The 24808-nt window shown below is 31.3% G+C and overlaps 1 protein-coding gene across 1 annotated transcript in view; it reads left to right on the plus strand.

Annotated features, from left to right (window-relative positions):
* The first annotated feature begins 1710 nt into the window (after positions 1–1710).
* The window catches only part of LOC114333085 (phagocyte signaling-impaired protein), a 51290-nt gene continuing 28192 nt past the window's right edge, over positions 1711–24808 (plus strand). The window contains exons 1-6 of the mRNA XM_028282910.2: positions 1711–2011; positions 5778–6002; positions 14681–15173; positions 17623–17801; positions 18241–18494; positions 20647–20986. Coding sequence (XP_028138711.2) covers positions 1936–2011; positions 5778–6002; positions 14681–15173; positions 17623–17801; positions 18241–18494; positions 20647–20986 — 1567 coding nt within the window. The 5' untranslated portion in view covers positions 1711–1935. The remainder of the gene's footprint in view (positions 2012–5777; positions 6003–14680; positions 15174–17622; positions 17802–18240; positions 18495–20646; positions 20987–24808) is intronic.

The raw sequence follows: 24808 nt of genomic DNA on the forward strand, positions 1-24808 counted from the left end.
ACTTCTGTTTATTTTAATAAGTTACAGGGGTGAAAAATTAAGAAAATTTAATGTGATTTTTAGTTTCAAATATGTCATTAAAAAACATTTTATTCATTCTAAGGGACTTTCTGCCCTCGGCAATAAAGTAATCTTTCATTCTACGTTTAAATTTTTCAAAAATATTTATTAGTTTTCTCAGGATTCGAAAAAAATGATTACATTTAAAATACAAGCGTCAAAATTTTACATTTTGTTCCTTTCCACTTAAAGTTTGTCGCACTTATTTAGAAACACCCTGAATTAATAGAGAACAAATCTAGTTGTTAAACATAAGCGAAATAATCAAAAAAACAGAATGTTAAGAAAACCGGAGTCTATAGTTGGGTTTTAATTTCAGTATTTTATAAATGCCCGGTACACCATAAAAATTTAACTGGTTAGCAACAATATTATTACAGCGGTATTGTAAAAGAATTAGGCTATAACATATTAAAAAATCACTTAAATCTGCCAACAGATTTAGGAAATATAAGACATTAAAAATGACAAAATTTTTAAGTGAACGGATTTCTATATGCACGCAAGTTTATATAAAAATATATTATATTGAACTAAAATCATCTTAATAACATACTTTTAAATGTTCTTTATAATTTGGAGCACGAAATATTGTAAAATATTTCAGTTTCTCTGTAAATACAGTGAAAATTATTTAAAAACAAATGAGAACTGTCAGAATTAATCGGTCTACCAATAGATGTTGCCAAATTTCAACTTCATGGCTTGTTAAGTAAAGGTGGCTATGCAATAATCGATAACTCAATAGTTGTCAATAATGACACTTTAGACAAACTTAAAAATTTTACCGATATTGCTTGTGTGTGAATTAGGCTTTATTTCGGCCAATCAGCTCGCTTTATTTTTCGCATGTTCATTTAAATCGCTCCTCCTATTTAAAAAATGGACCATAAATTTGACGGTAATAAAATCCATTATGTAAGCTACATGAAGTCAGAATTAATTAATAATGATAATAAATAAAAATAAAATTACTTTTCCGCAAATCGCCAGGAAATTTTGATATTCCTGTCAAAATTTCTTGAAGAAAAAGTCAGGACTTCCTTACTGTAAGGAAATGTCATTTCCTTACTGTAAGGAAATGATATTTCCGTACAGTTGTTAGTGTTCTACATAAATGATAGAAAAAACTACAAAAAACCTCAATACGTTTCCATAGTAACCCAAGTAATTTTATTAGGAATTTCAAAGCACCATTTATTTGGGAATAAAATTATTGCGTTTTTTTTAAATCAATCAATATCTGTCGAATTTTAAACGATTTGCGGAAAAATAGTATGTTTACCTCGTAGGAAAAGCCACATTCCTGGACTCTGTGAAGTCTCGGCTTGCGCCTCGACTTAGCAATCTTCACAGTCGTCCAGGAATGTTAAGCTTTTCCTACCCGGTAAACAATGTACTATTATTAATTTTTATAAATATTATTTACAGAAAAATAACAAGATTCATATGCCTAAAATGTCCTTCTTTTAGAGGACCTAAAATAAATACATAATATCGTTTTTATAGATTTCGATGCCTTTCAAAAGACGAAAATACGAAATCCGGTTCTGTTAATTGAAATATGTGTTGTCTATCATAAGACATTTAAGTAACGAGATACCCATGTGTCAACACATGACGTATAGCGGTGGAGCTGTCAATTTCAATTTACCGGCCCCTTCCATCTCGTTTCGGAGTTCCGCTAAAAATCATGGCGGTTACTTTTCAGTTTCAGTAAACAAAAAACTAAAAGAAAACCATAATTTACTTGGTGAAGTGTAGTGCAGTTCAATAAAATATTACATCATTTATCATATAAAGGAGTTATAAATATCATTGGTACCCCATATCAAAAGTTCTTGTACATAACCTATACTTCCTCCAAGGAATAAAATGTCTAGATCTCAAGCTAATTCACACGTGCAACAGGATAACTCTGTAGTAGAAAGAAGATTAAGGCCAATTTACGGTAAAAATTTACCTACTTCTACATTTTTAATACATTTCGCCGAAAAATTTTTTGGGGTTAAGTGCCTCATTTGAGGCAAATTTGTCCTTTAGAAACTAGATAGTCTTTACTTTTTGTTTTAACTTATAAAAAACTTATTAATATGGATATTTGAATTCATAAATATTGTATATTAACCTTATTATCGGAATCAAAAATAAAATATCTTTGCTTCATTTTACACTGATTTATATTTTACTTTAAGCCATAGTGATCATCATTTGCTCTACAACCCATGATGGGTTTTGGCTTGTTCCAGAATCAGCTTCCATTCCTTTCTATCCTTCACCTTGGTTTTCCAATTTCATACTCTTATCACTCAGTTGTCTTCACCTTTTCCGTAAATTGTGCTCTAGGCCTGACTGTTCTCGTCATTCCATCCAGTTTTTGGTTATAAATGTGTTCTGACTGCTCCATCTCGTTCATTTTGTTTATTTTGATGGACCTACCAATACTGCTGTCCTCAATTAAAACACAGTATCTGCAAAAAAATTGAAAATCGAGTTTTTGATGTATGTGGTTTCCTTGTGACCTTATTTATGTTTCTGCAATGTCTGAAAGCCGTATCATTTTATTTACTACCAAAATAAACAAATTGGAATATGCCGTCAACTTATATAAAAACTTTGAGGGCCGATTTCTCGGTTTTAAGTTGGCTGCACATACCGCATTTTATTTGAGGACGGCAGAATACTACACTCACTATAAAGGTGGTAAAGCTAAAATTAAAGCATCTATACCATAATCTGTTGCCCGACTTTATAAATATGTCTGCGGATTTTACATTCAAAACAGCCAAAACATTCTTTATAACTTTTTGTCATAGTCCATGTTTCTGACACATAAGTTAAGACTGGCTTGATTAGAGTTCTGTATATCAATATTTTTGTTCTTTTTGTGATTATGTTTGAAGTTTATGGTATGCTCTCTTTGCTAGATATATGTCTGTTAATTTCTGCAGTTACTGTATTACTTTCGTTGATTTGTGAGCCTAGATATCGCCACTTCGCAAGAACGTATGCTTAAGTCAAAACTTGACGAAATTGACTTATTAATACAGATCGGCTAAAAATAAAAGTATTTATCACGTGAATAAAGACCTATGACGTTAATAATAATAGTCACTAAGAGATGGCACCAAGTGTCTGTATTTGTTTAGCGCGAAAGTAGTTAAATACTTAACATTTTTATATGAATACAGACCCAAGTTAGTTACACCGCAGAATGTGAGGCAATTTTTGTGTTTACTTCTCGTCACTGATGACTGTTCTTATATTTACGATTAGTTGTTGTGAAAATTCTCTCTAAAATAAGGACCCTTTTTGTAGTTAGGTCAGCGTTTTAACAAAGTTGAAGTAAATGTTTCTCAGGAAAAAAGACTCAACTCTAATAGGGGTAACAAATAATAAAATTTAACCATTTTAACACTTTATAAATTTATCTAGTTATCACAGTTTGTATTTAGATATATTTCTAACAAAATTGTATAGGTAATTTCTTTAAAATAACAACTTATTTGGAGTTGTGTCCATAATCATATCTATAAAATTTTAAAATGCCTCTCCTCTAAAATCGTCTTTTTTTACTTAAGCCTACGTTCTTGTGAAGTGGAGATATAATATGAACTCTCTTATTCCTTCGAAAGTGTATGTTCCAACCGTCAAATATTTTGATTTTGCTATTTGCTTATTGTTTGTCTCCTTTATATACTTAGTTTTATTAGTATTAACATGCTTTTTTGCTGCTACTTCCAATGCTGTGAACAATTGGACCAGGTCTACTTTTCTTCTTATCATATACAGCGTGTCTACTTGAGTTGGAAACATATGGGAAACTTTTTTATTATTAATTTTACGAAAAAAAGTTATTCTTTATAAAAAGTTCTGCATGCCCCAAAACCTAAGATTCAATTATCAGATATCAAATTTTCTCAATATTATACGAGGTATGTCAAAAAATATGAATTTCGGCTAAGGGTAAAGTACCTTTATTTCTCTCAATATCGAAAATTCTTATGATAAAAAGTTGTTTGGAATTAAAAACTAAGATGAAATATGCAATTACATGCTTCTTATTGAAAAAAAAAATATTTTTCTCAAATTTATGGATACCCAACATCGTTTTTAATTATTACAAATATCATAACTCGTTTATTATTCATTTTACGAAAAAAAGTTATTCTTCATAAAAAACTTTGCATGGTCTAAAATCTAAGACACAAGCATGATATATCAACTTTTATTAATTTTATACGAGGTGTGTCAAAAAATATGAAATTCGCTCAATATTATAGCACCTTTATATTTCACAGTATTTCAATTAGAAGGATGTAATTGCATATTGACACATAGTTTTTAATTCTAAACAACTTTTTTAATAACCGTTTTCAATATTGTGAAAAATAAAGGTACTTTACTCTTGAGTGAAATTCATATTTTTTGACATAACTCGTATAAAATTAATAAAATGTCATATCTGTTGGTTGAATCTTCGGTCTTAGGACATACAGAGATTTTTATAAAGAATACCTTTTTTTCGTAAAAGTAATAATAAAAGAGTTATCGTATGTGTAATGAATAAAAACGAAGTTAGTATCAATAAATTTGAGAAAAATTTGGAAAATATTTTTTTCCAATTAGAAGCATGTAATTACATATTTGAGCTTGGTTTTTATTTCCAAACAACTTTTCATAATAAGAATTTTCGATATTGAGAGAAATAAAGGTACTTTACCCTTAGCCGAAATTCATATTTTTTGACATACCTCGTATAATATTGAGAAAATTTGATATCTGATAATTGAATCTTAGGTTTTGGGGCATGCAGAACTTTTTATAAAGAATAACTTTTTTTCGTAAAATTAATAATAAAGTATCCCATAAAAGTTTCCCATATGTTTCCAACTCAAGTAGACACGCTGTAGATGTCATCTGCATATGCTAGTATTTGTACACTCCTATTAATGATTCATCTTGTTGTTAATCTAGATTCTTTAATAGAAACTAGATAGCTTTTACTTTTTGTTTTAAAACACTAATGAATATGGTTTGTGTAAAAAATTGATGAATAATGTTATCTGAATTCATAATTATTGTATTAATACTGTTCGCTCCAAGTGTTAACAAAGTGTCAAAGCAAAATCGGCCGACCTGCTCATGGTGACAGTGTTTTGAAAGTTTGTAAGGACGCTTTGGGTATGTTTAAATGGTACATTTAAAAAAAATGCTGTGTCACACTAGTGATATTATGTGTTAATATAAGCAGAAAATAAAAACGTACTTAATCTGACATAAATTCTTCACTTTCCAATATTGATTATCACTTTGATTATGTTTACATAACCTCACTATCGCAGTTTATGTCAATAAATCTTTATTAACGAAAAAGAAAATATTTTTGTTGCACTATAAATTAATAACTAATGAATTCTACCAATTGTATTCTGTTATCACTTCAAAATAAAATATTCAAGTTTAACAAAATAATCCCATAAGACTCAATGTTAAAACATCCTTACAAAATCTGACAGAGGGTCACATGACTGTAAATAGAGGGGAGACGCTCGAAGCGAATTAAGTATATGAAAAAAAAAACTGAAACATGTTTGCTTAATTTTACAGTGATTCTATTTTACTTCAAGCCACAGTTGTATATTTGTTGTTACGATAATCCAAAACAGTTGTATATATTCATGGAATAGACTTTATGTAAAAATTTTATGTTTTAGATTGGCTCGATAGCGGAAATAACAAAAAAGCACTGCAGGAATGCGACAAGGTGTTAAAGAAGACTCCGAGCTTGCAATGTGCGAAAGCATTAAAGGCTCTAACTCTGCGTCGCATAGGCAAAGATACTGAGTGTAATGCGATTTTGGATATGTTGACTAAAGAAATACCATCTGACGATGCAACTTTACAAGCCATGGCTCTCTGTTATAGGGAGATGCAAGAATGTAAGTAGAAAGACACAATGTACGCTATAAAAAAACTTTGTCATAAATTTTGCTAATACCAAATTGTAAAGTTTAGCTTACTTAATGCATGTTTTTTCCAGATAATGTAGTTTTTACTTACCTCTCTTTATCTTTTTTGTTTTATACTTTTTATTAGACTTCATTTGACCATCAATAGATCAAGTATTTTAAATATTTTAATTGCAGTATCTTTAATAATACTAGCTGTATTTTCCCAAATGTATTAGGACTAGCTTTTTATGTTCTAGCTCATGTTTTCTCAAGGTTTATTCCGAATACACCTTATTTCTTACTTTTGTATACTATCTATCATATTTGATATTATTCATCTGTCCCATATTTTGGTTTTGATTCAATTCTGTCTTCAAATTCTAGCACAAACTGGCTGATAGTCTCACTAATTATTTTGTTGGGGTCTTTTATTCATCTATGAGCCCCTTCCCAACTCAGTTAACATGTTAATGGATAGTGCATCAAATGTATAAGTGTATAGAATAGGAAAACTGAGTTTTCCTATTCTAGGAAACAATGAGTTTTTTGACATTTTCTGTGAACATGTGGACGACGACCATGGATGTTGTATCACATTTTATATGCATCATTAGATATGTAGTGTGACATTTTTTGACATTGATGTTTTGTCATAACTCGTTATTTTAAAAATGTCATAAGGGAGCGTTCAAGTATTACATATACTTAACGGTCCCTAAGTATATAGATATTGTGTCACATTACATCAATGGAAATTAGATGTCTGTAGACATTCTGTCTATCAATGTCATCAGATTTTTGAAGGTATTCTTCTTTAGGCACGAAAATTGTACATAAATCTGCGTGCCTGCGCAGAATGTACACAGGCAGTATGTGGTTCATTGTTAATCTTTCAAGATAGGTATGTATGTATCTGTAACCGTGCAAATAAGTCATTAAAAGAATACAGAGAGAGTCTGTAAAGTGGAATAAATTCAATATCTCAAATACTAATTGTTTTTTTGGAAAATGCTCAGACCCGTCGATTAGTATTTCAAATTGTCCTTTTTGACATTCAATAATAATGTATACAGGGTGTCCCAATTTAGAGATATGACGTCATCGTCGATTTTCTTAAATGGCAACACTGTCATTTTGATAGCTAATTTGATAGGGTTTGTAAAGTTATACATAACTGCAAAATATCAAATTTTTATTCTCTACCATTTACAAGATAATAGAAAATAACAAAGTTATATCTGTAATTTGGAATATATTCAATAATTAAAATACTAATTGTTTTTTTGAAAAATTCTCAGACCCGTCGATTAGTATATCAAATTGTCCTTTTTGACATATAATAATAATGTATACAGGGTGTCCCAATTTAGAGATATGACGTCATCGTTGATTTTCTTAAATGGCAACACTGTCATTTTGATAGCTATTTTGATAGGGTGTGTAAAGTTATACACAACTGCAAAATTTCAAATTTGTATTCTCTACCATTTAGATGATAATAAAAAATAACAAAGTTATGAAAAAGAAGTAATCAACTAATAATTGAATTTAATTATTTCAATAAATTAAGCAAAAACTCATAATGTTGCCCTCAATTATTGTCAAATTGTCAATGGGCAACGTTATGAGCATTTTCTTAATTGAAATAAATAAATTCAATTATTATTTGATTACTTTTTGTTCTTCATAACTTTGTTATTTTTTATTATCTTGTAAATGGTAGGGAATAAAAATTTTAAATTTTTCAGATGTGTATAACTTTACACACGCTATCAAAATAGCTATCAAAATGATAGTGTTGCCATTTAAGAAAATCAACGATGACGTCATATCTCTAAATTGGGACACCCTGTATACATTATTATTATATGTCAAAAATGACAATTTGATATACTAATCGACGGGTCTGAGCATTTTTCAAAAAAACAGTTAGTATTTTAATTATTGAATATATTCCAAATTACAGATATAACTTTGTTATTTTCTCTTATCTTGTAAATGGTAGAGAATAAAAATTTGATATTTTGCAGTTATGTATAACTTTACAAACCCTATCAAATTAGCTATCAAAATGACAGTGTTGCCATTTAAGAAAATCGACAATGACGTCATATCTCTAAATTGGGACACCCTGTATACATTTTTATTGAATGTCAAAAAGGACAATTTGAAATACTAATCGACGGGTCTGAGCATTTTCCAAAAAAACAATTAGTATTTGAGATATTGAATTTATTCCACTTTACAGACTCTCTCTGTATATTAGTGCTTTTAGGAAATGTATTATTTATTATAATTCTTGTGTGTTTGGATTTGTATTTCTCTGTAGTAAAATAATAAAATATTATGTAAGCATAACATTTTTACACTATATGTCGCCGTGTTGTGTAATTATATCCGAAACTTACATGTCAATTACAAGGACCTCGCTGGAGTAGTTGGTAATGCGTTAGCTCTGAGACTGGAATGACGCGGGTTCAAATCCTGGGCGATTCATATTTTTTTTTTATATTTGGTTGTTTTAATAAAAATTTTTTGAAAGTGGTAAATAAGAAAGTTAGTTTAATATTTAAATAAAATACAAATAACCTGTTAAGTATATTTACTTCGTTTGAATTACCTATTATATAATAGAAGAATATCTTCTTACGTGTTTACAAAGTACACACACATTCTTTTTTAAAAATTTGTTTAAAAAATTTGTCAAAGAGCTAAAATAAGATTACTATGTGGATTTTATTTATTTTTATTTATGGAAGATTAACACAAGCGATGTGTGTTAAATCAGTAAAACTAATAACTAAAAAAAATAATGTATAATATCCAGGAGAAATGCAAAAAAATATGCTTTTATCTAAAATTCCTTCAATAATCTGAAATTCTTATACACCTTTATATCAATTTTTCTGTTTTTTGCTTTTGATTTTTTAGTTTGTAGAGATATGACAATCTTATTCTAATGTAATAAAATGAAGCCATAATGTGACAATTAATGATAAAGCTTAAATCAACAACTTATTAGAGTTTAACAATCTACAATTAAACAAGATATGAAACATAAACAAATGTTACAAAAATGATAATTTATACAATAATATTTACATTATTACATCTTTTATTCAGAGTACTTACTTATCTTAATTTTTAGTGAAAGTTTTTAGTTTATTTTTTAACTCTTTGAAAGGAATTTTGGTGTAAAATAAAACTAATAATAAAATTATATAAATAGAATAATAATACAAAGGCGAAAATGATTGTCTCTGAGTGTATCTTACATATTTTAATAAATTAAAAATTCTGAATTAATTGACACAGTATTTGCCAAAATTGATAAAAATAACAGTGTTTTTCACATGAAAAATATGCAAATTTCTCTTATAATTTAAATTTTGTTTCCATACTGCTAAAATAATGTATGTTTGTATTATACTTATATGCATTCGGTGCTTTTTGCTTATTTAATATGACAGAAACTACTCATAATGAAGAAAATATTAGAGAGATATAAAGTGCCACAAATATATTATCAATATGTCAAATCTTTGTCGAAGACTTACATACTGAGGAGCTTGGATTTTATTTTTCTTGTAAACTGCTTCAACTACTGAGGGTTATTAACAGGAGAATATAAGTCTTTAATGGAAGATGCACGCTTAAGAGGTTGCTCATCAATGAAATAAGTTGTACCAATTCTGTTCACTTTTCAGCCAAAAATGATACAGGGTGTCTGCGTAACTTGGAACCATATGGGAAACTTTTTTAATATCAATTTTACGAAAAAAAGTCATTCTTTATAAAGTGCTCTGCATAGTTTAAAACCTAAAATGCAATCATCAAATATCAAATTTTGTCAACAGTATACGATGTATGTCAAAAAATATTAATTTCGCTCAAGAGCAAACTACCTGTATATTTCAAAATATCAAAAAATTTTATTATGAAAAGTTATTTGTAATTAAAAACCATATTCAAATATGCAATAACAGCCTTCTACTTGAAAAAAAAAATCTGAAATTTTCCTAAATTACCGATTTCGAACATCATTTTTATTTTAACTATTTAGAATGGGAAATAAGCCACAATATTATTAAAAAATGATTTTTATTAACGTTTCGACGCCCAAATCGGGTGCCGTTGTCAAAATACAAAATACTATTTTTTAATAATATTGTGGCTTATTTCCCATTCTAAATAGTTAAAATTGTAAAAATGCCACAAGAAAATAGCTTCAGAACATCATTTTTATTTATTAGACATGTAATAACTCTTTTATTAATAATTTTAGGAAAAAAGTTATTCTTCATAAAAATCTGTGCATGGTCTAAACCTCAAGATGCAACCATAAGTTATCCAAGTTTGTTAATTTTATACGAGGTGTGTCAAATAATATGAATTTAGAAAGAATTTAGAAAGAATTCTTTCTAAATTCATATTATTTGACACACCTCGTATAAAATTAACAAACTTGGATAACTGATAGTTGCACCTTAAGGTTTAGAGTTTAGAGTTTAGACCATGTAAAGATTTTTATGAAGAATAACTTTTTTTCCTAAAATTATTAATAAAAGAGTTATTACATGTTTAATAAATAAAAATTATGTTCGGAATCGGTAATTTAGGAAAATTTAAGAATTTTTTTTTTCAAGTCGAAGGCTGTTATTGCATGTTTGAATATGGTTTTTAATAACAAATAACTTTTCATAATAAAATTTTTTGATATTTTAAAATATAAAGGTAGTTTGCTCTTGAGCGAAATTCATATTTTTTGACATAACTCATATACTGTTGATAAAATTTGATATCTGATGATTGCATCTTAGGTTTTAGACTATGCAGAGCACTTTATAAAGAATAAATTTTTTTCGTAAAATTGATATTAAAAAAGTTTCCCACGTGGTTACAAGTTACGCAAACACCCTGTATAACACATAACGAGGAAGACGAAAAATCTCTGATACAAAGTTTACTGTAATAAAACAATTAAAAATAATTGAAACACAGTAGAACCCCGCAAATCCGAACCCCGCTAATCCGAACGTTCGGCAAATGTTCTCTCCATTAATTCCTTCAATTAACTAGTTTTGATGGGAAATAAGCCACAATTTAAAATAAAATGATTTACTATTGAAATGGTTGCTGATGTAAGCACATATTATTTGTGTAGGGTAGGTAATAAGTCTACTACTCACAGTCTTGTTAGATTTTATTTATTTAGAATGTAGAAGTAAAAATAAAAATTTTTGGGCCACCGGTTTCGATGTTTAACATTTACACCATCATCAGGCCTTAAGAAGCTAAAATAATTACAATTTGTATTAGTCAAAATAAGGTGTATATGACGATATGTGTTTTTTGATTATAGGTGTTTGTTTTTTTGTTTTTTTTTGTTTGTTTGTATATTTGTATCGTCATACACACCTTATTTTGACTAATACAAATTGTAATTATTTTAGCTTCTTAATGTTAAACATCGAAACCGGTCGCCCAAAAATTTTTATTTTTACTTCTACATTCTAAATAAATAAAATCTAACAAGACTTATTACCTACCCTACATAAATGATTTTATTAACGTTTCGACGCCCAAATCGGGTGTCGTTGTCAAAATACAAAAAAATATTAATGAATTAAACAAAAAGTTGTTGCTTAGTAAAAAAATTTTTCTAATAATTTATTTAATCTGACTCATTTATATCGGTAATTCAGACATATATTATACATTTTAAAGTAGAAGACTTTAAAATGATATTGCCAATATTTATGAGTTGCATTCCTGGGACGACTTTATTGAAAGATAGTTCATTCGATTGCATGAAATCAACCCCATACCTTTACTATGGAATCTCTAGGGCTAGAATTTTACTGTCACCATTGCATGTGGTTGTCTTTTTAAAGACAGATCACATGTTATGATTTATTTGTGACGGATATTCTTGAGTTGGGGTTGATTTGATGTAATCGAATGAACTATCTTTCAATAAAGTCGTCCCAGGAACGCAATTCATAAATATTGGCCGTATCATTTTAAAGTCTTCTACTTTAAAATGTATAATATATATCTGAATTGCCGATATAAATGATTCAGATTAAATAAATTATTAGAAGAATTTTTTTACTAAGCAACAACATTTTTGTTTAATTCATTAATATTTTTTGTATTTTGACGACACCTGATTTGGGCGTCGAAACGTTAATAAAATCATTTTTTTAGTAAAATTGTGGTTTATTTCCCATCAAAACTAGTTAATTGAAAAAATACCACAAGAAAATAGCTTCAGAACAACATTAATTCCTTTTTAGCAGCCTGTACGTTTTTTTTTATTTTTGTGTCCTTGGAGATCTTGAATAAAATAAAAGGTATTATTAATTGTAACATAGTACCATATACCGTCAATCTAGATGTTTTAATGTTAATAAGTGATATGAGGGCTGTTGCTAAATTCCTTACCTTAACATCCAGTGTTCATTGTTTCACAAACAAAAATAGCAATATACAAGCTATTTCGTGGTTCAGTATCTGACATGTGATGTATTTGAAATGAATAATATTCTCCTGACTTGTAGTGTATAATGTTAACTACAACTAAGATTAAAATCTACTGTGGTAGAAAAAAAAATGATTTGTTTTTTGTATACATACTTAGTTTGTTTATCATTATTCGAGGAAATGAACCATTTTGGCTCGCAATTTTTTCGTCCAGCATGGATTTACTTGAAATTTTCACAGAAGGTAGGGAATAGTCCAAGGGTCATTTTCTATATCATGCTGCTGTACGCTAAAACCTTGGGGGTAGTTGCCACCCCATCTCGGGGGTGGGAATTTTTTATTACATTTTAACCATGTTAATCGATGTAAAAGTAATTTTAAGAAAATTTTTTTTTTTACATTTTCTTCGTAAAACTAATATTTTTCGAGTTATTCGTGGTTGAAAGTAACAGTTTTTCGACGGAAAAATCGACTTTTTTAGAGCGTTTCTTGAGAATAACTCGAAAAATATGCATTTAATCAAAAAAACTGTAGATATCAAAATTGTATCTTTTAGTAACACAAACGAAACTGGTTTTCTATAATATTTTTACGACCAATACAAACCGAGATACGGCATGTTAAAGGTTAGCTTTTTTCGTCAAATGCATAATTTGAAATAATCAAAGCCAAATAACGGGAAAACTTTGCATTTTTCAGGAAAACTTACATGATGTTTTTTCAAGCATACAATAAGATCTTAAAAAAAAATAAAAAGTTTCTAGCATAAAAATTGAGCAACTTATGATCAAAAAAAAGTCGGTACCTATTTTTCTCTACAAAAAAAAAAACAGTGAAACAACCCCCTTTCTACCCTTGTAACTAAAAATTGGTCTTTGCCTTTCTGTAATTCCATTTATATTATCAATACACCCAAGAAGTTTGACCTATTTAAAAGGCCTAATTTTAGAAAAATTGGAGTTTAAAGAAAAATTGAATTTTTGCAGTTTTGCATTTTTTATCATTTTCTTCAAAATATCTCCGAAAATACTGGAGATACGAAAAAAAATGATAGACTACTAAATTATAGCTTTTTTAATAGCTAAAATTTCCTTATGCATTGATTTTCATTACAATGAACAGTTGGCGAGATATAGCTGTTTAAAACATCTATTTACGAGCAAACATCCCCTTATTCGAGCCCTTGCCCACCTCAATTAAAAATTAAGGGATCTTACGGAATATAATTTACACAGTCTTATTACTCTTCAAAAATCCTACAAAACTATTATTGAAAAAAACTTTTTATCGTTAAAAATGAAGGAGCTATTTTTATAAAACTAGTTTTTTTTTCGAAAAATTCGAATAGTCCCCTTATAGAGCATTTTCAATGTACCTATATAATACCACAAAGCCGGTTTGTACACTGGATGACTAAAAAACTATTTGTATGTGTATTTTTATATATTTGTAAATTCGTATTTTTGTGTAAATAAATGTTTTTATAATTCTTTAATTCTACTTTTTTTTTCTGTATAGATCTATTAAATTGTCTACTTATAAAAATTACAATGTTATTAAGGGTGGTTTTTAAGGGTTGAAATATGATATTATATCCTAAAGCATAAAACAATCATTATTTAACCAGTCAAAACCAAATTTTACCTATATTACAGTTTACAATGTTTTTGTATAATTTTTGACAATAAGGGTAGTTTACACCCCTAAAAATAATCAACGTCCTTGATCATGATATAGAATATGAAGTACAGGGTAAGATGATCCCAACCCCAAATTTTTATGTAAATTGATGCAAGCCGAAATTATTATTTTAGATAAGTAAACTTTTCATATATAGCTCCAACAAGGGTGGTTTTAAGGGTTGAAATATTGTGATATTATATCTTAAAGCACAAAACAATCATTATGTAACTATGTAATAAGAAGCAAATGTTGACAATATTAAAGTTTAAAATGTCATTTTATAATTTTTTACAATTAGGGGTGGTTTACCCTTAAAAAACCAAAAGCGTACAACGGCTCAATATAGAAAATGAACTAGAGGGTGAAATGAGCCTAATCCCAAATTTTTGTACAAATCGATGCTGGACGAAAAAATTGTGAGGTTTTGTCATTTTTCCAGCTTCATTTCCTCGACTACATATACTAAATCCTGTATTAATTTATGAGCTTTCTTGCAGTGGAGAAGATCTGCAAGTTATACGAAATCGTAGTAAAAAGCAATCCAAACAATGAAGAACTGCACACACAACTCTTTATGTCATATGTCAGAATCGGTGACTTCAAAGCTCAACAACAAACTGCGATGGCCCTATACAAAAGCAAACCGAAGAACCCTTATTATTGCTGGGCGATAATGAGTGTTATATTACAAGCCACACGAGGAGAAGGCTCCGAAGATCCCCAAAAACGAAAGCTGTTGCTGAGTTTAGCAGAACGAATGTTCACTAAATTGATTAGTGATAATAAAGTCGATGCTGAACAAGAGGTGCAGTTGTACGTTATGATACTAAATCTTCTAGGGAAGTATGAGGAAATTATAGATATTTTGAATGGACCTTTGGGTGTTAGGATGCAATGTGCTAATATACCACAGGTTAAACTAGAATACCTCAAAAAGCTAAACAGGTGGATTGAGGTTAATCTAATTTGTAAGGGGATCCTAATTTACAGGTAAGTTATTTACAAAAATTTTAATTATTTAGGCTAAACCATAGATGCAGTACTAATAAATAACATCCTATTTATTTACAATCTGCAATAATGATTATAATAAGTAAATTGTTTAACAATTAAAAGAGACTTGCAGGAGACTGTCCAGTGACAATAACCTGTGAAATCATAATTTTAGTACTTAACAAAATTATTTGTGACTCTAATAAATAAAACCCTATAAATAAAACTCTAATAAATACAATATTTTTGAAAATTTAAAAGTTAAAATCTTGTTGGTAGATCGCTTGGAGTGTGGCACTTTAGCCTTCTGTTTGCCTGGGGTCTCAGTAGGTTCTTCGCTAGCCTGTCGGGGTGGTCTTGTAGTCGGATGTCGTATTTTTGGGCGTAACTGGCAATTTCTTCTTTGATAGTCTTCATTTGGAGATCACGATTGATGTATTCATTGGGCATGTACCACGGTGCATTTGTGATAATGCGCAAGATCTTCGATTGGAATCTCTCCAGGATGTCGATATTGGACCTCGACGCAGATCCCTACAGTTGGATACCATAGCTCTATATTAGCTTAATCACTGCCTTGTATACTAAAATTTTATTGTACAAACTCAGTTGTGATCTTTTTCCTATCAGCCAGTACATTTTATTGAGTAAGACCCATATTATTCAGACCCAACTGTTTTCTTTTCGTGAATATGTGTTTCTTCCACGTTAATCTGCGGTCCAAGTGCATATAGGTATTTTACATCATCCTTTTGTTGTAGTATTTGATTATTTAATGAGACGGTTGGGCACGTATCTTTTCGATTAGTGAACGTTATATGTACTGACTTGCTTTCGTTTACTTTAATTCGCCATGTTTGTAACCAAATCTTTATTCTATCGAGAATTGTCTGGAACAGTTGCGAGGCGATGTACGGGTTTGAGTGAGCTGCAATGATTGCTGTGTCATCTGCATATGTGGCTGTGATGATGTTTTGGCTTGCAGGAAGATCTGCTGTGTAGAGTAGGTAGAGAACTGGTCCAAGGACACTACCCTGAGGTACTCCAGCTTTGATTCGATATAAAGTTAGTGCACTGATCTTTAACTTTTACAAGGAAATGGCGGTCGGAGAGATAGGACTTGAGGATTAGAAAGTAGTTGAGAGGAAGGACTTTTCTTATTTTGTATATCAGGCCATTGTGTCAGACTTTATCAAAAGCCTGCGAGACATCCAAAAAGGCTGCAGAGCAGTATTGCTTCTCTTCTAAGGCTTTGTTTATGGAATTGCAGGCTCGGTGAATTTGCTCGGTGGTAGCATGTTGTTGTTTAAATCCAAACTGGTGGTGGGGTATTAGCTGCTTTTCCACGAGGATTGGCTGGAATCTGTCTAGTAAGAGTTTTCAAAAACCTTTTCTCACATCACTGAAAGTAGACTGATAGGTATATAGGACTTAACTTCTTCTACAGGCTTGCCTGGTTTGGGTATTAAGATGATTTGTGTCACTTTCCACAAAAGGGGATAGTAACCAGTTCTTAAGATTGCGTTAAAAATCTGTGTCAAATATTGCACTCCTTTCTTGGGCAGTTCTTTTAGAATTCTTGCAGTGATTAAGTCGAACCCTGGGAACTTTTTCGGTGCAAATGTGCAAATAAGGTGGCAATACTGAGTGGTTTGAAGGGGAGGGGGGTATGGTTGTAGAATTATTTTATATTTAAATTAAATAGACATATACAATTCAAAGAATATTAAAAAAACATTTCAAAGAAGAAGATTGAAAAATAGACCAACGGTGGCAATTTTTTACAGACACCTCAAAAAAATGGATTTTGCGGTAGACATCAGAACTTGTCATTGGATCATGTGAAAGAAAAAATTCAAAAATATTGTATTAGCTTATGGGTTTCTCGAGGTAAGGCTATCGAGCTTTTTTTATTTTTAACGATTTTTAGTTTTTGGTATCAGAATTCAAATAACGAATTCTTTTGTAAAAAAAAGGATGAAAATCAACATAATACTTATTACTGTTAAACAAAAACTATGCACAAAACAAAAAATATCTCGACAGCGTTACCTAACGAAATGTCTAAAGAAGACATATGCAAAATTTCAGGTGGATTGGTCGATTAGTTTTTGGCTTACAATGTCCACCGCTTTTGAAAAAAGCAGTTTTGAGAAAAACGCGTTTAAAGTTTTGACAGCTTATTTTCAATTTCTTTTTGTTTGTCAAATCGTAAAGTGATGCACACCGAAATATGTTTTTAAATCGCGGAGTAACTTACAAAAGAGAAGGGGAACAGCTGTTGGACGTTTGTCACTACACTCTAGCGCACTGGCGCGAAGCTGTTTTGCTCCAATAAATCTGAAATTTTCAGAGAGTATTTTTGAAGTTATGTACTTTCATTTAAAATAAATATAAATAAAAAATACTCATTTAAAATACTCATTTCCATTGCTTTGAATTCCAGTGTGGATAGGTGGGACATTTGGAAAGAATATATTAAGTCCGTTTTTGAGCTCATGGTGATCAATCAGTCAGCTCCAAGTACTCCTGAAAAAATTGGGGAGGAAATAGAGGTTCCTGACGATACCGCAGAAAAGGCTCATGAGTTCATTTGCGGTATTATTGAAAGCGGAACAGGAAATGGTAAGTTGGCTTTAGATATAAACTTATTAAGACACGGTTAAAGCAGCAAGCCTAGGATTATTATTTATTACTTTTGTCTCCATAAAGTTCTTTCCATTGCAAAAAGTATTTTTATTACTACAAGTGCCATTCGTAAACTAAGGTGCCCATGAATTTTAAACAGCTTTATTTAAAACTTACGCTATTTTTCTACATAATCGCCGTTTCTGTTCAAATATTTTTGCAGACGATGCTTCAACTTTTCTATTCCCATGTTTATTATAGAATTCTACCTCCAAACCTTTGAGGAATCGAGAAACCTTTTCCAAGTGTTCCTTTAATTTTGGGAATAAGTAGTGATAATCACTTAGTGCTAGGTCTGGACTATAGGGTGGGGGCAACAGTTCAGTCAAAATATCTCAATCTCAAAATTTTTACATGTTGATCTTAAAATTTGTAGAGTACTTACTTCGTGGACCGTACTTGGCCAGATTCGAACTTTGTCTAAAGTTAAACGAGAGGAACATGAAGTATGACATTCTTGGCGATCTTATGGAACTGTTTATTGAATATTTCCGTAAATTTGGACACAAGCAGTGTTGCGTTAGCGATTTAAGGATATATCTGAATTTGTTGGATTCGGAAAAGAAGACAGAATTAGCCTCTAGGTTAATCAAGGACGTTGGAATTAGCTCAACTAGTGTACCACAAACAGTAAGTACCTATTATATATATCATGGTAAGGAAAAGTGTATTTTAGTGTTGAAATGTACCTAACTTTTCAAAAAATTCAGTTCATTTTCCAATGTTGCCGTCTTTTAGTTCAATATACTTTCTTAATTCTCGGATTACAACACTAAAGTACATTAATTAAAATATAAGTTTATAGTAGCTGTCGTCTCTTTATTTATTTCTAAAATTGGCTTCCAAATACGAGATCTGGCAATTAAGTTCTGTGAATGTTTGGAATAACAATTTTGTTTAGTAATTTTTCATTTTTCCCTTCAATATACTCTCCTTCAGCATCCCTACATCGCTCCATGCGAACCTTCAACTGTTTGAAGCAGTGCTACAGGTGTTCTTTCGACGAGCTGTTGAGTAGCTGCATTGATTTTTGTTTTACAACCTTTAATGGCACGTGGAGAGTGCCGTTCAAGCAGAATTTTATTTAAGTCGCATAGTGTTAAATCTGGCAAATAGAGCGGGTATTCCATGACTTTCACGTGGTTTAGGACCAAATAGTCCTTGATAGAGTGTGAGTTGTGGTCCGGCGCGTTTTCGTGATGGAGGATCATTTTCTATTGATACATTTTGGGCCCCTTTTTGCGATTTTTTTCTCGAAATATAATACCTTTAAATAATAATATTGACTAACAATCTGACCTCACCATTCGTTTGGTCGTAGCGTTTCTGAAGCCAAACTGAATGTTAGCAATATAAGCTCAAGTTGTTTGAAAATTCTTTGATGCATGATTTTGATCGGAGCTTAAGAGGACTATATTGAGAGTGTGGTAGTAGGGAAATGTAGACGGAGCTTCTCGAGAAATTGACATTAGTAGACTTCCAGCACTGCTGTGAACAATAATATTCGCATGGAGCCTTTTGGGAATCGACAAGGAGAACAGCTGAACCCTTTCATTGCTGATGAATTATACCTAACGCAACCTGGGTGCTAACTCGATTTTTCGCTGTATTTAAATTGTAGTGTTTTGTTCGAGATAACCCTGGAATTGTTTCATCCATAGTATACATAATGTAAATCTAAACTGACGTTACAAATAGCCTTTTATCTACGTACTCGATAGAAATACAACTTGTTTCAGTCGAAATCAAACAAATACTAACCTCTAAACTAATGATGTGCATATCTACATAATATGACGCCTGAAGACGTCATGCGTACTCGGCAGTGGTAACGGTCTTAGACGTCATCAGCATTCAAAGGGTTAAAGGGAATAAACTTTGTAATGTCAGTGGGGATGAAACCAATATTTTGTAGCATCAGTCCAGTGTCATACATACTTAAGTACCAACTATTTGGTGGTCTGATAAGTAACCTCCTTGGCCAATTGGGGCGCTGCGATCTCACAAAAAACATTACTTCTAGAAATTCTAACCTTTTTTAGGCATACATGGCAAATCATAGACTTATTTATTAACGCAGAATGAGCGTATCGTCCGCGCTTCCTGATGACAATATCTCTTGGACTGGTTTGATGCTATCTCTTTCTGCCACATTGTATCGAGAAACTAGCATGAAATTGAGTGGGGGTATAGGCACGGAAAGGGAGGACTAGTGTCGCAGCTTTACTGTGTAAGAGTGAAACAGCACTGAGCCACAAAAAAAAGTGTCGTCACTGACGCTCTCTCTATGTTAATATATAAATTGTGTGTCAAATTTTAGCGCGATGCGGCCATTAGTATATTTTTGACAGCTGCATAAAGTTGACGTGTTTGAAAAAATGACGCATATGGAGAAAAACGTTTTCGATCACTCATTAAACAATATTATTTGAGAAATAAAATTCGTGAGTTGGGGTTCGAATTGTTTTCTCATGCGGCCTATTCTCCTGATTTGGCCCCCTCCGAATATTATGTGTTCCGAAATCTGAAGAGATGGCTGATAAATAAAAAATTCAGCTCGAACGAAGAGATAATTGAAGAAACAAACAGCTATTTTGCAGAGCTTCCAGTTGGAAAATCGTTGGAATCGTTGTATTGGGCTAAAAGAAGATTGTATCGACTAAAATAAAAGAATTTTCAAGAAAACATGTTATTCATATGAAAGGAGGTTAGTTATCAGATCATCCAGTATTTAAATTAAAACATGCATGTACAAATACATACCCATTATTTATTGTTTTAGGAAAGACAAATGCAAAGGCACATATCCGCTTTACAACTTTCAAGGCTGTGCGGTGGCCATCGGAACCTCCAACCGGATCATCTGAGAGCCCTAATAACCGCCTTATCCCTTCATTATCAACACGGTTTTCAAACGTACGGCGAAAACCTCCTTCCTACAGACTTAGGTCCGTCTGATCCGTATGCTCTGATGGCAGCGCACGTGTTATACGATTTAGCACACATAGAGAAGAGCTCAAATTGCATACAAGTGGCTCTGAGGCTACTAGAGTGTCTGTTGAATTATTCTCCCAGTAATTTCCATGCTAAGTTGTTAGCGATTAGGCTGTATCATGAGTTGGGTGAGTATTTTTTTTAGAACATTAAGGGCCGGTTGTTCGAACGCTAATCAGTATTGATCACTATCAAATACTTAATTACTGTCACAACTGTCAATGTCAACTTTGGTTGGGTTGCCGAAAACATAATTATTGATGACAATTATGAAATTAGTTAATCAATTATGTTAATAATTGTTATGTTAATTGACTAACTAATCTCATAATTATAATTAACTATGTTTTCAGCAACCCAACCAAAGTTGACATTGACAGTAATTAAATATTTGATAGTGATCAATGTTGATTAGCGTTCGAACAACCGGCCCTTAGTTATACATATGATGGACTTACTCCGTCATGCTTATTTTCATGATTTTGTGTCCAGTGGATTATCCTTCTTCTTCTTGTTTCTTCTCTTATCGGATGCTGGCTATCATCACAGTTATCCGTACCTTATTGGCAGCTGCTCAGAAAATATCTACTGAGCTGCAACTATATCACTCTCTTAGGTTTCTCAGCCATCAAATTCTTAGTCTTGCTGTGGATCTTTTACCCTTAATTTTACCTTGCATTATGAGCCTTATTATCTCATATTTCGCTCCTCTGGTCAATTGGCCTAAATATTCCAGCTTTCTTTTTTTGATGTTCTTTATCCTTTGTAGGCTTCTTAACACTTCTGCACTTGTAACTCGTTGGATCCACGGTATTTTCAAAATCCTTCTATAGCACCACATCTCAGATGCTTCAAATTTCTTTATATTATTATCCACTTTTAGTGTCCAACTTGATATTCCATACAACAAAGTCGAGAACACGTAGGCATCTTAAGGCTGTTATCCTCAGCTCCAGCGGAAGGTCTCGATTAACAAACATTTTTTTCATTTTTATAAGTCTAACAATAAAACACTGAAAACGTTTGTTTTCTATAGTTCGACAAAACGTATAACTATGTGACTACAGCTGTTTCGGCAGAGTGCCTTTCTCAAGTGATTTAGTTTACTATGGGTTTGCCTTTTTAAAGTCTTTAACTGAAGAGGTTGGGGAGTGGAGAGCTGTTAAAGAGTTTCGAGTTGGTCATTCAGAATTATATCTGTATTTTTCAATTTATTAATTTCCATAGATTCTAATAAAGATAGCTTAAGGCCTTTATTTTGAATATGGAGAATTTGAAACTCTTCATTAAAAGAATGATTATGATCTAGAAGGTGAAGTGCGTATGTAGAAGTGTCTGTTTTTCTATTGTTGAAACCCCTTTTGTGTTCTGCTATCCGTTTGTCAAAGGCTGTGCCAGTTTGACCGATGTAAGCTTTCGGACAGTCACCACAAGTTAGTTTGTAGACATCACTATGTAATTGTTTCTTCTTTCGGCTCTTATTGTTCTTAATATATTTGTTTAAGTTGTTGTTAGTTCTGAAAGCTGGTGTTATTCCTTTCTTTTTTATGTACCTGGTTATTTTTGTTGTTATCTTGCCAGTATATGTGATAGAGCAGAAGGTACTGGGTTCTTTCTGTGGTGGTGGATAGACTAATTTCAGGGCTTTCTTATGGAGTTTTTGGTTTAAAATTGTATTAATTGTTTGTTTGTTATAGCCATTGTTTACTGCTATTTGTTTAATGATGTTCAGTTCTATTTCGGAGTTATTTTTTGACATGGGAATTTCTCTCAGTCTATGTATCATGCTATGGTAGGCTGCTAATTTGTGTTGTGTGGGATGGGATGATGAATTGTGTATAGTTGTGTCAGTATGGGTAGGTTTATGATATACGGAGAACTCATGTTTGTTGTGTAGTCTGGTAATTGTTACATCTAGAAAGTTTATGGACTTATTCTGTTCTGTTTTTATTGTAAACTCAATATTACTATGAAGTAAATTAATGTATGATAGAAATTGGTCAAGTTGCCTGTTAGTTCCTGTAAAGCATACTATAGTCGGTTCGCTAAACTCAGACGCAACTGGCTAGATATTTTAGTCGATAATTTTTTTGTTTTTTGGCAATTTTGCAAAAATTGGCAAAATTACTAACTATTTAGTGATTAGTAACTATTTAGTAATTACTTTTTGCCAATTTTACTAAAATTGGCAAAATTGCCGACTAAAATATCTAGAAAGTTGCGTCTGACTTTAGCGAACAGACTATAGTACATCATCCACGTATCTCCACCAATATAAGAACTCTTTAAATACGGGATGTTTAGAAATTGTTGTTTCAAGCTGGTTCATAAATATATCTGATAGCAATGGGCTTAGGGCTTAGAGGATTACCCATAATAAGTCCTGCACTGTTGTTTGTGTATATTTGATTATTGAATTCAAAATAGTCTTGATTTATGCAAATTCCAAGAAGGTGTAAAATTTTAGATGCAATGATCGGATTTGTACTATTATGGTGTAAAAGATTTTTAACTAGAACAAAAGTTTCTGTAGGAGGAACACTAGGAAAAATATTTTTTACGTCAAATGAAATTAGTCTGGAGTTGTTGGGCAATTGAAAATGTTGTATTTTATTAACTAGTTCTAGTGTTTTTATACGGTGAATTTAGGTGAAAATTTAGTGTATTCTGTAATATCTGACAGTTTTTTTGAAAGTTTATATGACGGAGCTGTATAAAAAGAAACTACAGGCCTTACTGGGTGCTCAGGTTTGTGTAGTTTAATAAAAGAGTATAAGTTAGGAGGTTGTGGGTTCATAATATTAAGGTATTTCTGTTCTGTTGAATTTAATATGGAATTTGAATTTTCAATGGCTAGTTTAATTTGTTTTCGGTATTTTTCTGTGGGGTCTTTGTTTAATGTTATACTATTTTGGTTATTTAAAAATTCTATTGTTTTGTCATTATAGTCTCTTTTATCTCTAGCAATAGTAGTGTTACCTTTGTCTGCTTTTGTAAATATTTTGTCATGTTTTATGGTTATCTTTGTAACAGGAATTATTAGTTTCACTACAAACATTGGTAATAGATTTTGCAATGATGCTTTTCTCTATGTTCTTGGTAGTTTTGTTTAAAAAGGCAAACCCATGGTAAACTAAATCACTTGAGAAAAGCACTCTGCCGAAACCGCTGTAGTCACATAGTTATAATAAATTTTGTCGAAGTATAGAAAACAAACATTTTCAGTGTTTTATTGATAGATAAAATGAACCATCAAGTAACGGTCGAATCCATCAATTATTTTTATAAGTGCTTCTCTTGCAATTTCAATGCGTGTCCTGATTTCTTTGCTTGGTTATTATTTTCATTTACTCAGGTTTCCAGATATTTGTAGTTTTCTACTTGTTTTCCCTCGATATCTAGCCTTCCTACTGTATGTTGCTTAGAAATAATCATGAACTTGGTTTTCTTAACGTTCATCTGTAATCCATATTTTATATTGACTTGATGTGATCTATTTACTAATCGTTGCAATGCTTCGAGACTGTCTGCAAAAATAGCGGTGTTGTCTGCGAATATTATTTTGTTCAAGATTTTTCCGTTTATTGATATACCTTGTTCTTCCTCTTTTATTGCTTCCCTAAAAAACTTTGCTGTACAAAATGAATAACACTGGAGACAACACGCAACCCTGTCTAGCACCTCTTTGGATTGCTATAGTTTCTGTTTCCACATTTTCGATTTTAATCTTTGCTTTTTGGTTCCAGTACAGATTGACAATAACCCGTATATCTCGACTGTCCACATTCTTTTCTTTTAAAAGTTCTATGAGTTTCTGATGTTGTACTCTATCAAAAGCCTTTTGATAATCTATAAAGCAGACATAGAGATCCTGGTTTATATCTAGTCGTCTTTGCGTGAGAATGTTAAAAGCGAACAGAGTTTCTCTCGTTCCTAGTCCTCTGAATCTA

This window comes from Diabrotica virgifera, chromosome 7, assembly GCF_917563875.1.
Source record: "Diabrotica virgifera virgifera chromosome 7, PGI_DIABVI_V3a".
NCBI classification, from domain to species: domain Eukaryota; kingdom Metazoa; phylum Arthropoda; class Insecta; order Coleoptera; family Chrysomelidae; genus Diabrotica; species Diabrotica virgifera.